The sequence below is a fragment of the Rhynchophorus ferrugineus genome, unplaced genomic scaffold, assembly GCF_030347505.1.
Source record: "Rhynchophorus ferrugineus isolate W39M unplaced genomic scaffold, kcgeb_rfMv2 rfM7, whole genome shotgun sequence".
NCBI lineage: Eukaryota > Metazoa > Arthropoda > Insecta > Coleoptera > Curculionidae > Rhynchophorus > Rhynchophorus ferrugineus.
The window spans coordinates 9,037,754-9,054,264 of record NW_027472586.1 but is presented as its reverse complement, the minus strand read 5'-3'; the positions used below and the strand labels follow the sequence as shown (position 1 = coordinate 9,054,264).

Below are 16,511 nucleotides of genomic sequence, written 5' to 3'. Positions count from 1 at the left end.
AAATTAACCGATTCCCTTATCTAAATTAACTTTTTATTGCAGGAACTGAAGGCCCAGCATGAAGTTCACAATTCAGCCCGTCAGAACTCCACCAGAGCGCTGGAGAAGTCGTTGCAGATCGTGCCGGTATCCGACGAGATGCTTCAGCGAAAGTTCCATTCGGAGCTTCAAGCCGAATGGCTGAAGGTTACCGATAAGATCAACGACATCCACTCTTCTATTATCAGCACCATATCGGCGCCGGATATACCGGTGAACGACAAACTCAACCTCCTCGAACAAGAACTGCAAGAACTGAAGCATGACATCGACAGCTTGGGTGGAGTGATCAAGACGGAGGAGGAGCTCAGTTTGTACATCGAGAGATTACAGATTATGTCATCGAGACTGGAAACTATCCAGAACGAATTAGGGAAACTCGGATTGCTTTCCGCCAATGAGTCCGACAAAGTTGGTAATCTGTTGTCGTTGTCCAAGCGATTGGAGACCATTATATCGGAGGAGCTACAGGGAGGCTTGTTGGTTAACGAGCGTCTGCACAACATCCAGAAAGCCCTGGCTCGAGTTCGCAGGAAGCATTCCGAACTGGACAAGACCCTAGACCAGTGCGAAAGCACCGAGAAAATGGGAAGCGACACCATCGAGAAGGCCATCCAGGAATGTTTCGAGGTTGGCGAGGAGCTGGTTACGCTCTGGCAAGACCTGATGAGCGCCAGACAACTACTACACACCCTTCCCATGCGACTGCGGGCCACCGTGTCTCCCCTGAAGGTGGAGAAGGAAATTTCGCAGCTCCAAGACGACCACACGGCTCTGGAGAAACGTTGCGGCCAGATCGTGGCCTTGCTGAGGAGCCGACTCACCCTGTGGCAGCGTTTCGAACGTCAACTGGAGCTCGTACAGCAGAGCGTCCAAGAAGCAGACTTCATGATCGAGCTGCTCACCGTTCAGGGTACCGTAGACTATGAACGGTTAAGGAAGGCAACTGAAAGGCTCGAGGTAAGTTTTTAAGATTCACTATTTAACAACAAATACTATTAGATTCGTTTAAAAGCATTTGATACCTTCACGTTACTATATAAAAAAAGAATTTTGGTCCATAATTGACGGAGAAATCGACGAACATACGTTAAAAAATATATACCTATATACAGTCTATTCAAAGTTTTTTTAGTAATGCGTCATGGATATTTGTGACGTCGAGACATTGCAATGTTGCCGCATCAACTCATCAAGTTTTGGTTCAGTTTAGCTTTGACATACAAGAAAATTCTAATCTAAATAAAATAATTGAACAAAAATGTTATCAAATATAATTTATTTTAACATTATAGTACATCTAATACATATATTATCGAATGACTTAAAACTAAAATTAAGAACACAGGTAATATAGTTTGTAGGTTAGATTTGTTTTGTTTACATTGAACTCTTCTCTACACCACCCATGAGGTAGACTTTCTAGGCGCGTTTTTTATGTAGTGGTGTCCTCCTGGAGGCCTAATCCTTATTTAATTAATTACGTGCATACCTTTAGTTGTTTCCACTCTCATCACTCGGTCAGAAGTTTCCAGCATTACACAGCATTATCATATATTCTGAAAGTTTCCTTCAGTCTTTCTTTCACTTTCCTTTCTTTTACACTTTTCTTACTTACTTTTCTTTCACTTTCCGACTCACTGTCCAATTTAATCACTAAACTGTTAATTTCTAATCTGTCTAAAACATGTTCACGATTCCATCATTTATCAATTAATTCCTGTGTATGACTTATCGAGTTCATCCAAACTGAAACTGTGCTATGGTTGACAATGCTTCCTTCCACATAACCAAACAGTTTTTGATGGAATATCCTTCTCGATCAGCAATATATCTGCAGTTAATTATCAATAAATATAATGATCAACAAAACCTAATCGAATGCTATTGTAACTTTTACCTTTTTCCATCAATTTTTGTTGTCTTTACACTTTTTTGTTACTGTCTTGCCAAGAGTGCCACCGCTTTGAACCGTTGAACCGTTTTGAAATGTTCAAGTTTCATCAAGATACACAAATTCAAATTGTTTATCTTCCTTGGTCTTATTTTATGCCTTTAAAAATTTAATTCTTTTTAAGGCAATGTCTGGAAGTTCTACTAAATCTCTCCAAGGGTTATCTTTACACCAATTAAGCCCTATGCCCTGTAAGAGTGTTTAAAAGGATGTCTTACATCCCTCAAAAAACTGCATGTCCCTAACTTTTTTATGTATACTTTCCAGATAGACAATTTTCTTTAAATTAATTTTATTAAATTATATTTATATCGATAAAATAGTTTGTGTACTTACTGTTCTTATACATTTGGTATATTTGGTCTGGAATAGAGCCAATATCAAGGTCAAGATTTGTCACCCACTTTGTATGTAGACGGGTTTTCTTGGGTGAATCTAACGTATTATTCTTCATTTTGTAAGCGATGTTATTCACGGTACCCACACTAATATTTAGCCCGGCAACAACCCGCTAAAAACATTTTCAATAAAATTGTAGGGACTTATATTATTTAATATTACCAATAATTACCTCTCTAACGGAATTTTCCGACAAAAGTGGGTCCCGATTATCTCGTTCCTTTTCGAAATAACCTATTAAAACCGCAATAAATTTGTGACCCTGAATATGTATTTTTTCGGCATTTTCAAGCAAGGTAATATGATATATTACGGAGCGACTTACAATTTATCAAAATAATCAAAGGGCTAAAATAATGTTTGCCTGTTTATAACCTATAGTAATTATAATTAATATTTTGAATAATTTAGCGTACATCTGACAACCGGACATAGGACAACCTATAAATTATTGTGGCTGTATAATTAACTGTAGTTTTTAGATATACTATAATGTTAAAATAAACTATATTTGATAACGTTTTTTTTTAATTATTTTATTTACGTTAGATTTTTTTTATATATCAAAGCCAAACTGAACTAAAACTCAGAATTGATGCGGCAACATTGCAATGTTTCGACGTCACAAATATCCATGAGACATTACTAAAGAAACTTTGAATAGACTATATATACTGGAACATAGAACCTGCTCCTTTCTTCAAGTGGATTAAAAACGACGAAAAAAACGACGTCAAAGTGAATTGATATTCGTTAGTCTCGCTAAAACTCGAGAACGGCTGGACCGATTAGGATAACGTTGGTTTTGAAATATTTGTGGAAGCTCAAGGAAGGCTTATATGAAGAGAAAATATGGAATAATCCCGAAAAAAATAGTTTAAAAAATTGTTTTCCGTTTCTTCATTGGAACGGTGGTTATGAATAAAACACTGTTCTGAAATTATGAATGAAACCCACCGATTATCTTTAATATATTTCATGCCCTCATTTCCTTTCAATACCCAATTGTAAAGGTGGCGAAATCAGCAAGGTTTGACGGATTCAATGCAATTTACGTGGTCTATTATTGTAATCGTGTCCCACGTACCGTGCAATCCGTTACTTCCCATTCTTTTTCCGTACTTCCTGTTCAGCGTCGGTTCTGTCGTTTTTCTGGTGAGAATAAGGTTTATCTTCCTGTTTGTTAAGAACTTCACGCCCGAGATTTAAGGGGACCATAGGCCTTTCCTGCTGATAACATTTTTTTTATCATATTAGTTTCCTTTTCTTAAAATTTATAACTATACGTGCAATCCTCGTTACCTTATCATTTGGTTTAATAATGACCGACTTTTTTGAACTCGAAATTAGTACAAATTGGTCAGTAAGTAAAATGAACATTAATTCCTTTGTTTGACAATATTAGAGAATAATCCGATGTATTATATCATATATTGAGAATATCTCATTCCCAAAACAAATTTCACAAATATTTAAATCACAATTTTACTATATCAGATGCTTGCATGTATTCTATTCATTTTTTCATTTAAAAAAATCGAGGAAAATTGCTATACAATGTATAATAATCAAAATATATTACATCATCTACAACTTTTTCGTGTTTTTTCTGGCAAGTACGCTAGGTGTTACAGAATTTTCTATTCGAGCAGAACTTTCCAACAGTGTATCATCCTTCACAACACTTGTAACAACATGACATCTATAGAAACACTTTCGTTCGGTTTTAGGAGCTCGTATTATACTAGGCTTTGCTGATTCCACCATATATTTAAATTAAAAATCCACAAATGAGTATCCCCGTAAGTTTCTAAAAGCATTTTGAGGAGCTTCGGTATCAGAATTCTTGAATTTGAACATGAAAAGTATTTAAAAGATAAATTATTAGCATTATTGGCGTCTATATGGACAATGTTAGGTCGAAATGTGTTTCATTTCATGTAGGGAAATGTCAAAACCATCGAATTTAACAGTTAGGTTAAATTGTTTACATTTATATTTGTCATTTTCAAAATATATTAAAAATATGGAAGGCAAATATTGTACCTATCGTGCAATCTGTTATCTCCGACATCGTGCAATTCGTCTTCATTCCATGCCAATGAATAGAAATAAAAATTTAATGCTATTATCGGATGTTTTACAAAGTGTACAGTAAATAGTACCGATGATGCAAATACATTGTTCAAACAAGACAGTAATGACAGAACTCGGGCCACTGTATTCGAAAAACAAATCAATTAGGATCCGGTACGATACGTCGTTTTCCTTCTTCTTGTTGCAGTTTTAAACGAAAAGAACGACCGTAAAACCATAAAACCGTTAGGAATACATCGATTCATTACCTGCACCACACAAAGACTTTTAACGGTTGTTTGTATACCATCGTACCATTAGAATGTTTATTTAGTGCGAGTTCTGGTAAAAAATGACTACCAACAATCCGAAATCAATCAGTTCCGTAGATAATTTCGGAAATTGCGAGAGCGCGCGTCGTGCAATCCGCACCACACAGTGTTCTTTCTGGTCCCCGGTCCTCCTCGATTCAGTGTTGTAGCGAACACGGTGGGGCGTAGATCGATGGATTTAGTGTGTACACTTGTTCGTGTAATTATCTTGAATATATTAATATAAGTTTCAGTTATATTTCAATATATTTTTGGTGGTAATTGATGAATGTGATATGTGTACTAATAATAAAAGGTATGTTTCTCTTTTTATTGTTTGGTCTATTTTAAGTTATTTACATTTTTTTTTTTGTATCAGTCGTGATATTAAAGTTATTTGGTCTTGTGTTTATCGTTAGTTGTTATCCTGATTTTTATTTAGTTATATTGTTATAATTTTTCTTCATTATTTGGAAAACTACACAGATATCACTAACTTCTACTCATAGAGCTGTAGTGAATAGTGAATTCCCGCCGTAAAACCGTTCCAGATTTACTTCGAACACGGATATTTACACTCAGTACACTGATTTTTTTCCTCAAAACCGTGAGTGTCGTGCGGTCCGTCCCCGGCCCATGTTTCAAGTCTTTTTAATCAGTGTTGAAGCGAGTGTGGCGCGATACGGTCGCGATGTTGAACTCGAACGTTGTTGCTCGTTGTCGTTAATTTTTGAATATTAATATCTGGCCGATTTACATTTCAAATTTTTGGAATTAAACTTGTGCGATCGAAAAAGGGACTTACATAAAAGGATAATACAGAAAAGGTAATTTTTGTGGTATTTTTGATATTATTTGTAGGGCAATTCTTCATTATAAATGGGCTCGTTTCAAGCCCAGTTTAAATCTTAAAAATCAGAATTAATTTTAAAGGATTTTTTGTGAAATTCCGACTGCGCGGAAAAACAAAATGTTTGCAAAAAAGAAACGTTTTTAATCTATTTATGATGCATATAACTTAATTGTAGTAACACATTTTTTAATTTAGTTGTAATATGCAGGTTGAATTCATTTTGATGTTTTTTTTTACACAAATTCAGTGCCTATTATGTTTTTTTGTGTGTGTAAACTATGTCGTGCCCAGTGTGCCAGTGCCAGAACCAAGCGGTGTTATACTAATGTTGCTTTAGATAAAGTAATTTAAATTTTACTGACAGAGACCATCGACTGTACAGTTTTCCCCAAATTATATTTGATATCTCTGAAGTTATGAAGAAATAAATTGAACAAATATATGACTATTCTTGGAGTGATTAATTTTTTTTGGTACCTTTATAAAAATTGCCATGGTAATGTTTGGTAAACATGACAGTTTTTATAGGATTTTTATAAAATTACTTCATTACGTATCTGCCTGTATTACTGTATTTTTAAATTGTAAAATATTCCTGATATTATGTGTGATATCTCTGAAGCTGTTTGAAAAAATATATTGAACAAATATTAAAAATATAACCTATTGACCGATATAGTTCTTTCAGCGTTAAATCATTGGGCAACGCCTTCTTGATATTATTTTGAAACATATTTTTACTCATTGGCATATCGGAAGACAAAAATTGTCGACAAACCAACATCCTACTTCCTGATTTTTCTTTGCGGTTTCCCGAGCTTGATAACAGTATCGAGCAGGATATCAGTACAATCTTATTTCCTTAATTGATGAAAAGGATGATGGTTTTTGTGGCTTAGTTTCCTTTATGTGGCAAATAAACCACCACGAGATATAAATATTAAAGTATCAGCCAAAAAATATTCTCGATATTTATATGTTTTTTTCAATATTTGTGTACGTCAAACTATATATTTACTTCTAGTAAACCAATACCGACTGATGTTTAACGTAATTTGTCAACTTTTTTAAAACAGTTCGATATTTCACGTAATCTAACGTGTATTTTTCAAAGAAATTACCTTAACGTAGGTTTTTCTAACACGATCTAATTAATTTTTATGTCACATTTTTCACTCGCTTCGCAGTTTAAAAAGAACGGATCTCGAACGCGAAACGTAATTGTTTAAAATAACGTTTTTATTAATTTAAACAATGACCTGATTTATCCCGAACGTTAGATAAAGCGCTCGCCATATGTACAATTTCAGAGCCTCCTATTTATAGAAAATCACGGAGGAATCCCAAATAAATAGCCACGGACCCGAACTATTCCCTCCAGATGCGAGGGATCTTCGGTTATTTCGTTGGATATATATTTTTTAATACATTCAAACAGTCCCGGCCTAATTCCGACGATGATTTAAACATTTATCAAATATTTGCCGAGTATAAACTGGCGAAGATTAACATTATCACTCTATATTATAATGCGTCAAACATAAACAGGACTGAAACAACACAAAAAAAACATATGGTTGCTGTGAACAAGTCGGAATGGAATTTCGAGATACAATACTGCTCTAAACTACGATATCATCACCCGCTTATCATAAATTAAACATATTTTTAATATAGTTTTAATCGCTAAGAACTTGTCGTTATTAAATATACCGCGTCGTGCAATACGTACGAGGCCCCCGCGATAGTATTTTGGAGAATCTTATATATATAGTGCAATAGTAAACTATACGTTTCAACCATAGCGTTGATTAATTATCGTTATAGTATAGTTATAGTTGTTGTAGTGAATTAATTATGAGGGATTCCAAGATGTGAGTCCTTTGAGAGCAAATGCGGTTTTTTGAGGTATCTTTTCAAATAACAAGTTTTTATTATTATTTAATTATTGCATTCTTACTAGTAGTTTCGGTCTAACCTACAATATGTCTTTATGATAACTTAAATCTAGGTATATAACTAGGGGGACCCATCGGCCCTATCTCAGTTTCTGGTAAAATAATGTTTATACATGTCACTGTTACATTTTTTATTATATGCACCTCACTACACAATACTACACAAGATCAAATGGTTTGATTCTTTTGAGTCTGTTTCTGTGTTCTGGTGGTATTCAAAAGCTGCAATGTTTCAATATTCTCATGAGAATGGAGTCTTTCCTCATGCCCCATTGCAATTCTCTTGATTTCTTGACTGACTGTGGGTATCTGAAGGTCTCGATGTAGGTAATCAGTCCTATAGTATTTGGGTGCACAATACCGCTCAGGACTTTGTTCTAAAAAATTTGTTATTTATTTATGTTACTCTTTGTAGAACACCCCCATAATTGAACTCCGTATGTCCATATAGGTTTCAGTATTTGCTTATATAATAGAAATTTATTATGTACTGATAATTGTGATATTCTTCCAATTAGCCAGTAGATTTTCCTATATTTCAATTTCGGTTCTTTTCTTCTTTATATGTTACTTCCAGCAAAATTTTTCATCAAGATTCATTCCGAGATATTTAGCATTGTTGCTATATGGAATGATGGATTTAATGTTATTGGTGCTTGTACGGTCTATTTATAGGTGAACTGCACATGTACAGATTTACTTTCATTAATTATTATTTTCCAAGCTTGTGTCCAATTATTTATATTGTCACTTGCCTGTCACAAGTGTAGAGTAGATAAAGCATTGGTCCTAGTACACTTCCTTGTGGTACACCTGTTTTAACTTCTTTTATTGTAGAGTAAGCTTCTTCTTGTTTGACTCTAAACATTCTGGTTGTAATGTACGATTTTAATAGTTCGGTGTGTTGTTTTGGTAACATTTTCTGTAGTTTATGAACAAGGCCTTCATGCCAAACCCTATCAAAGTCTTGTGCTACATCTAAGAATATAGCTCAGCATACTTTTTTACTTTCGTAGGCTTTTTCAATAATATCTGTTATTCTGTGGACCTGGTCAATTGTTGAATGCTTGTTAATAAACCCAAACTGGTGTCCTGTTATTACGTTTTTTCTTTCTATGGTCTCTATGATTTTCAAAATCCTTAGATATTACTAGCAGCAGTGATATAGGTCAATTCCCCTTTCAATCTTTGTGTTATATTGTTAAAACTATTTTTATTTTCAGGTGTTCCGTTTTGTTACCATTTTTTTCGTAATTTTCGTTTTCCAGCTACCATTTCCTTCACTTCCTTTGGATAATTAATTCCTTTAATTGTACTCTTAGGAGGAGTATTATTCCAAGCAGCTTGTTGAATATCTACTATGAATTTTTCTGCTTCAAAATTTAATTGTCGTGAGGGGTACATTTAGTTGAATTCGTTTGTTCGATTCTTCAGAAAATCCATCTCAGTCTGTTCTCTTGTTTGTTAACGTTGGGTTTCTTTGTTTTCTTATTATATTTTCGCTCAACGTCAGAATCACTGGCATATGATCTGAACTTAGCTCAAAATTTTCTTCGACTTTTATACAGTTGGATGTTATGTTTCTTACTATGAAGAAATCTAACAGGTCTGGGGTTTTCTCTTGATCAGTCGGCCAATAAGTTGGTTTTCCAGTTGACATGTAACTACATCTTAGTTCAGCAGCTGCTTTATGCAGTTCATTGCCTTTAGTTGTTGTCATTCTGGATAAATAACAAGTAACAAACGAAAAAAGCAGTTAAAATAGGAAAAAGCAATATTCCATTTAGGTACATATTCATGAATTTTGAGAGCCATGTCGCAAATTCCATTTTTGGCTGTCTTTTTATTCTGGATTTAAATAATCTCCATTATTTGTTAATAGATTAATATAGTTGTAGAAGCATCGCAAATTCATTGAACTCTATTCACAATAAACATATTTATTTGCTTCGCTATAATAATGCATACTGTGCAATATATACAATTAGTAAGTAATAAAAACTACTTTTTAATTACTATGATATCTTGTTTTGCATGAGTCAGTTGAATGGATCACTTGCCGATATTTAAAAATAGTATTTGTTGTTAAATATAACTCCAAATATAGATAAATTGATATTTCTTTTGTTTAACCATAAAACTATCGTAAGATGATCACAATGACATCAAATTAGTGAATTTGTTGTTACAAACGAAAGATTTTTAAAAATCCTGCGAGGCTATTGCAGCGTCACCTGCACGGTCCAATCGAATTCACACAAAGGCACACGTAACATAAAATTTCATCGAAATCGGTCCAGCCGTTTAGGAGGTGTTCAATTACATACACACGGTCAAAAGAATTACATATATAAAGATAAGTAAATCAATTTTCTTCATTTTTTAAAAATTCTATGATAAATTGATATATAGTTTAGGGTAAATGATGTGGCTCGGTGACTGGAGGTAAAACGAAATGAAACAGTGGTGTTTACATTACGTGACCGTTATTTATTGGCTATATAAAAAAAATGTGAAAAATACAATTAGATAAAACGGATGGCAGCGGTGTTACCTGGAGACGAGGCTTGGGCAGTCGATGGTGGCACGTCTAAACCAAACGATGGTTGAGCACTGAATGAATCGAAATACCCTTCAATAACATCCCAGATAAACGTCTCGGGGTTGCCGCCAGCTATTCGTTATCGGGTTCTAGTTGGCGCTGCTGGCACCCCGCCCGTGTTCAACATCTGGGATTATATTTCTGGGTACTTTGTAGACCGTTATTCCACGATATAAAATTCGACATGCCTCAAGGTCGCTACAATAGTATTTTTTGTTGGGCAAAATTAATAACGAGCCAAATATAATCTACGATAACTCGAACAAATATGAACAATTACCAAATAAATATTGTTAACAATCATATCAACGGCCGACACCAAAACAGATTATTGTGGAATAACCAACGCGCGAAGAAGGAAAAGAAAACGAATAACATGAACGGGCATAACAAATAAATTAACGCGACGTGAGAATATTTGGTCGACGGCGCAAAAGTCTGGCGAATAAGGCGTCCGCTTAACGTTGAATCGAATTTCGACCTTGTGGAATTTTAATTGTCGTATCATTGTTTGGAAATTAATTACGCACGTCGCGAAGCTTGGCGGCGAATTTTTATTATCACCGCTGTATTCGTCGTCGACGTTTCACTGACCATTTCCCATTTGCAGGGGCTCTCCGTCGACCTAACATCGCGTGAGAACTTGGTGGCGGAGCTGAAGGAGGCCGCCAAGCCTCTGGCCGACAGCTGCGCGCCGGAGGTGTCCGCCCGCGTGGGCGCCGCCGTCGACGAGGCCGTCACCGCCTACAACACCACCTGCACCAACCTGAAGGAGCTGTGCACCAAGTACCAGAACGCCGCCGAGCTGTGGAAGCGGTACAAAGAGGCCAGCGACCTGGTGAAGGAATGGATTGAGAATCCCATGGAGGCGGTCGACAACCTACCGCCCGAGGAGGCCATCGAGAAAGTCAAGGTAAGTCGAACAAAGTCATAAACCTCCCCCATCACTCTCTCATTTTATCTCTGTCTTGAGTACTGTAATCAAAAGTTCTTTCTTGTTGTCTTTCTCTCTCCGAAATTTGAGTACTGTCTCAAAAAGTATCTTTCTATCTTTCAATTTCTCTTCGTTGTTTATATTTCTCTCTCTCTCTCTTTCTCCAATTCTCTAATTCTCTATCAACAAAATATAGACATCAGAATGCTATTATCATAACATTTTTTTAATTAATTATATCTTACATATCTAATGTTCAGTAAAATCTCTCATTTACAAATTAATATATAACTATTGTTGTGTGTAATTTGCATCAACAAACAAGCAGAGCCAGTACGAGATTAATAAAGCATATATTTCGCAAACTAAAATCGACAACGTTGAATTACTGGTCCCTCGCTACACTCTCTAGATCTCTGATCCTCTATCAACTAAGTATCGACATCTGAGTATGATATTTGACATATGTCGTATATACATAACAACTTTATGTAGAATTTCTATTCCTTATGGCAATTGTTTTTAGATGACAACAGCATGAGGCAAATATTGTAAAGCATTATCTTTCTGGCGTTATCACTACATAGTATAAAACAAAGTCGCGTTTTCTGTCCCTATATCCCTATGTGCGCTTAAATCTTTAAAACTACGCAACTGATTTTGATGCGGTTTTTTTCAATAGATAGAGTGATTCAAGAGGAAGGTTTATATGTGTAATACATGCATAATATACTAAGGCAACATTGCTAATTTTAGAGGTTTCTAACGTGATGTCGTAAATTAACCTATTTTTTAAGGCTTATTTAGCAATTTGCAGAAACGCTGCCTAACCCTACGAGTTAGATCAAATTAATGTACTACAGTATTGTACACCATAAAAAGGTCTACAAAAAAGTCCGCGATGGTATATGTTTATCTTTTAGGGATAACCCACATTAACCATTTTTATTGTTTACTTTTTACGTGAGAAAATGGCTTATTTACGAAGCTATTTTAAGCAATACGGCATTAATCCTTATCGAATTAAGTACCTTAAATACAGTGTGCAATTAATATAGATCAATATGGTTCCTTACAGCATGTAAATTAAACAAATATTTTCGGAGATATTACAAATTTAAAATTTGCGTTTAAAAATGTGTAATGTAATAAAAATTGTATGAATTTAGATATTCCAAAGATAGCAGGAAATCTTCATAGTAAGTATAGGGGAAGAGGAATTGTTTTACTCCAAATTTAATGCGTGCAGGCCAAGGGCAGTAATGAATGAACCAAAAATACTGGATCGATTTTAATCATGTTTTCATTGAGTGACATAGGCATATATATTTTATGCCCGTGCAAAGTCGGAGCGGGCCGCTATGTTTTTATATACAACGTTCATATTTTTTCTGTAGTGTATTTAATTTAGTATCAGCATTGCACCCGTGCGAAGCCGGGGCGGGTCGCTAGTTTTCTCTAAATCTATGTTTAGAATCTTGTGCCCCTTTTTGGATCGATTCTGATTGATCACTCTATCTAGAGTGCCTTGAGCATTAGTTTTTAAAAATCCATTTCGAAAATGAATATTATATAATATTGTAACTAATTAAATTGTCATACAGTCATGGTAGTTCTATAAGACCAAGTTCCCTTTTTATCTGTTCCGATACTCTTCTTTCACCGAATCTAATTTTATGTTGAAGATTTCCGAAAATAGACAGCTTACCACTGGTTTTATTTCCAATTTTAATTTTGGTATTCAACGTCTTTTTACTTATTATATATATGTCATATGAATGATTGTCTTAACATCCCTTCAAGATCACCATTTTTTTTAACAATTTTCCTCAATCAGATTCTCTTTTTTTCTTATTTTATGTTATTATAATTAATACCTTGAAAATACAACACGTGTGTTTATATTTTCTTATTTTAATCACTAGAGAAATGCTTTTGTCTAATAATCTCCGTCCTCCTGATATTATTGTATATGAATTATGTATTTTGTCTTATGTAATTTCACGTTCTGAAATCTAAATGCACAAGTTGGTATCAAAACTTTGCGGTCGCAGCATCATGGCTGCATCCTATCGATCCAGTCTCGGGATTCCGCCCCTCATTGTGGACGCGCGGTGGAGTTTTCGCCGTCCAAGAGGGGAATCTTGGCCCCGCTAAGTTCAAGGTCATCGATTCCGTCTCGTTCGTCCGGCTCTGAAGCTCCTCTGCATTTTTGTTCACTAACCATTCAATTTAGGACGAATTGGAATACAAAGGAACCGGTTTTACACCGTATGTAATGTTTCTTTTCCGGTAGTTTAATGAGTATGTGCTAAAATATATGTCATTTTTAAGTATAACCCTGTTTTAATTAGCATATTTTCAAAAAAAAATCGGATAATTAAAGGCTTCGTGCAAACGGGACAGTCCCGGAGGCTTTTGTCAGTATTCCTAATTCTCGTAAATAAATCACCATCTTCAGAGCGTCAATGTTAATATTTAATAATTTAATATCAGTACATAATATGAGTGGATATATCTGTCTAAAAATAGGCTCTTATTGGCTCGTGATAAACATCTAGCTTAGATTTTTGTTGAAAACCGGAAAATTGTATCGCACTGTTTCGGATAGGGATGTTGGCGCCGGAGAAAAATATCGATATCGATTTCGGTATTTAAAAAAATATATGGATACATTAGAGAAGAAAGTCAATACTGTTTTTCAACAACTAGGAAAAATATCGATATTTTACAAATGATGTAACGATATTTTTGACACAAAAAACTAAAATTTAAAATTAAGTAGCAAAACGCACTAAAACTTTCAAATTAAGTACCAATTTTAAAGTTTTTTTTTTGATAATTAAAAGGTTTTTATGACGTTTGAGAATTTTTTTTAATTATCGAAAAATATCGGCTAACAAAAATATCAATTTTTTTTTCACCATCCCTAGTTTCGGACGTCCATGGTTTCTGGGTACTATAACGTATCGCGTCGTGCGAAAACTCCCCGGAGCCCACCCCAACCCGAAATTTCTGCTAGCCGTCGTAGCGATGCGATCCAGTCTCGCTCCCGACGCATTATAAATAGTCGGCGGACGAGAGCGGAGCCCTCATCCGCGCGAATCTCTATAAATATCCCGAGTGACAGCGTCGATGTTTCCGGTTTCCTCTGTACTAACCCCAAAATACGTTTTCCCGCAGTGCTCCGCGTCCTGTTAGTGTGTTCGTCCTCCATGTGTACCCCCGAAGAGTTGCAGGTTCGTCCCCGACGGGAATTAGGTTAAAGGGCGCCTAATAAATCTTAATTTTCGCCATCGAGAACACGCGAGAGGGTTCTCGAGTGGTTGTTTTCGCGTGAGCGCGGAAATCCGTCGCCCGGTTTTGAAATGTGACGTTAGGAACGGTTAGAACGGTAACGGCTTTTTAACAATTTACTGTAACAATTTGAATTGATTAAACCAATAAGGTTATGTGCTAGCGAGTCCGTACTGGTTGGCAATAACACGGGCAACGTTCATAATTTTAAATCATAAACGTTAACAACTGACTTACGTTATTTATCGCCTTGCGAAAACTACACTTTGAAACGCTAATCGTTTACTTTTACTATAAATATTAGTTATTATTAGAAATATTTATTTGATGTACTTTGCGTAACCTTACTTTTTCATCATAGTACAACAATGCCAGATGGAAAACGTACATTAATATTGAGAAAACACTGCTATAATTTACAAGCGGCTACGCAAGACCATTTGGTATGGTGACACAACCAACAAAAAATTAAAAATATATTTTATTGAAAAGACAATGAAGAGTGATAAAATTATTTATTTTAATATAACAGAGATTATCTCGAGAAAATCAGGCAACATTGCGTACTGTCAAACGGTTTGAATGGATATTTTTTGATATTTTAAGTTCCAGAGATGCCTGACGGCGGCATTGACATGTTTTCATTGAACATACGTTTTTATTTTTCCATTAAAATTCGTATTAATTTTTTCTTTATATTTTGAATTAAAAATTGCGGTGTTGTCAGTTTGTTGTTATTTTCCTTTATTTTACGAATTTATCTGAATGATTTACCACAAAAAAGCCTATATATTGTAATTTTTGTAGTTCTCTTATAATACCCATTAATAATTACTCTTTTCAAATATCCTCGAACCAAAATCGAATAAACTGTCTCTTAAATTGTTTTATAAGAAAAAATTAAATTGTGCAACGTCGCCAAATTTACCTTAGTGTTTGAAAATTAGGGAATTTTTCCAAATCTTGTTTTTATTATTTTGAATTAAAAATCGCGACGGTGTCAGATTGTTTAGTTTTCTTAGTTCTACGATTTCATCAGTAAAATTTCTAACCAATTTCTAGATACACTGAATGATTTTTCACAAAAGAGCCTTTATAGTGTAATTTTTGTAGTTCCAGTTTTGTAAACCCCATCAATAATTACTGTACAATAAATCTTTTGAAATATCTTCAAATCGAAATCTAATAAAATCTCTGTTAAATTGTTTTATAAGAAAATTTGAAATTTGCGACATTGCCAAATTTACTTTAGTGTTTGAAAGTAAGTAAATTCTACCAATTCTAATTTTTATCTGTTATATAGGATGTTCTAAGACGTATGTGACCACATCGGTCAATTCGTCTCCACGGCTTTGCTAGCGCTGATTCTGTGAATTTCTCCATGGCCATTTTGCATAAATGTGATTGAATTCCGTCCATACATCTTTGAATCCCCTCCGTTAACTAACAGATAGTTTTGGGTTGTTGGCTTACAACCTCATTTGATCATAGTAATATAATAGAATCTTATCATTCAATTTAAGCAAAAAAACTGTGATTTCATGTCGAATTATTTCCTGACTCTCGGAGAAATAAGACCCAATGATACTCCATACTCAAAATGCGACAATTTCGATGATTAACGATACTATCAAGATGAAAATGAGTTTTGTTGATCTTCAGTATTCCATTCCCACTAAATGAAGCCATTGAAGTGCCCCATTTTTACTAACCCATCGAATTTCTCATACATTTTAGGACATAATTTAACATTAATTTGGATTGAAAAGCGACTGTAAGAAAATTGCTATGACTCAGAAGTAATACATGAAGTTGCATCGCCAGTTCGCACGGAAATCAAACAGAAACCGATTAACCTTGACCGTCATCAACGTCGAACCCCCATTTTCAATTAAATCCATGCCGAAATCTAAATAAGCGATCGCCCACGCCGCTTATTAGCAGGCCTCGCGCAATTTCAAACCGCCAACTTCGGGTACAACAACAATCACGCCCGAAAACTCGTTCAATGTACCAAAACGTGACCTATATTTGCTTATATTTTAAGCCGGAACACTTGCCAAAAACTACAACGGCAAAAAAACCGGT

General features: G+C 34.9%; 1 protein-coding gene across 5 annotated transcripts in view; it reads left to right on the top strand.

The window, feature by feature from the left end:
- Msp300 (Muscle-specific protein 300 kDa) overlaps positions 1-16,511 on the top strand; it is a 232,527-nt gene that overhangs the window by 205,385 nt on the left and 10,631 nt on the right. For all 5 annotated transcript variants that reach the window (XM_076409219.1, XM_076409220.1, XM_076409217.1 and 2 more), the window contains 2 exons: positions 43-999; positions 10,803-11,105. In XM_076409219.1, coding sequence (XP_076265334.1) covers positions 43-999; positions 10,803-11,105 — 1,260 coding nt within the window. The remainder of the gene's footprint in view (positions 1-42; positions 1,000-10,802; positions 11,106-16,511) is intronic.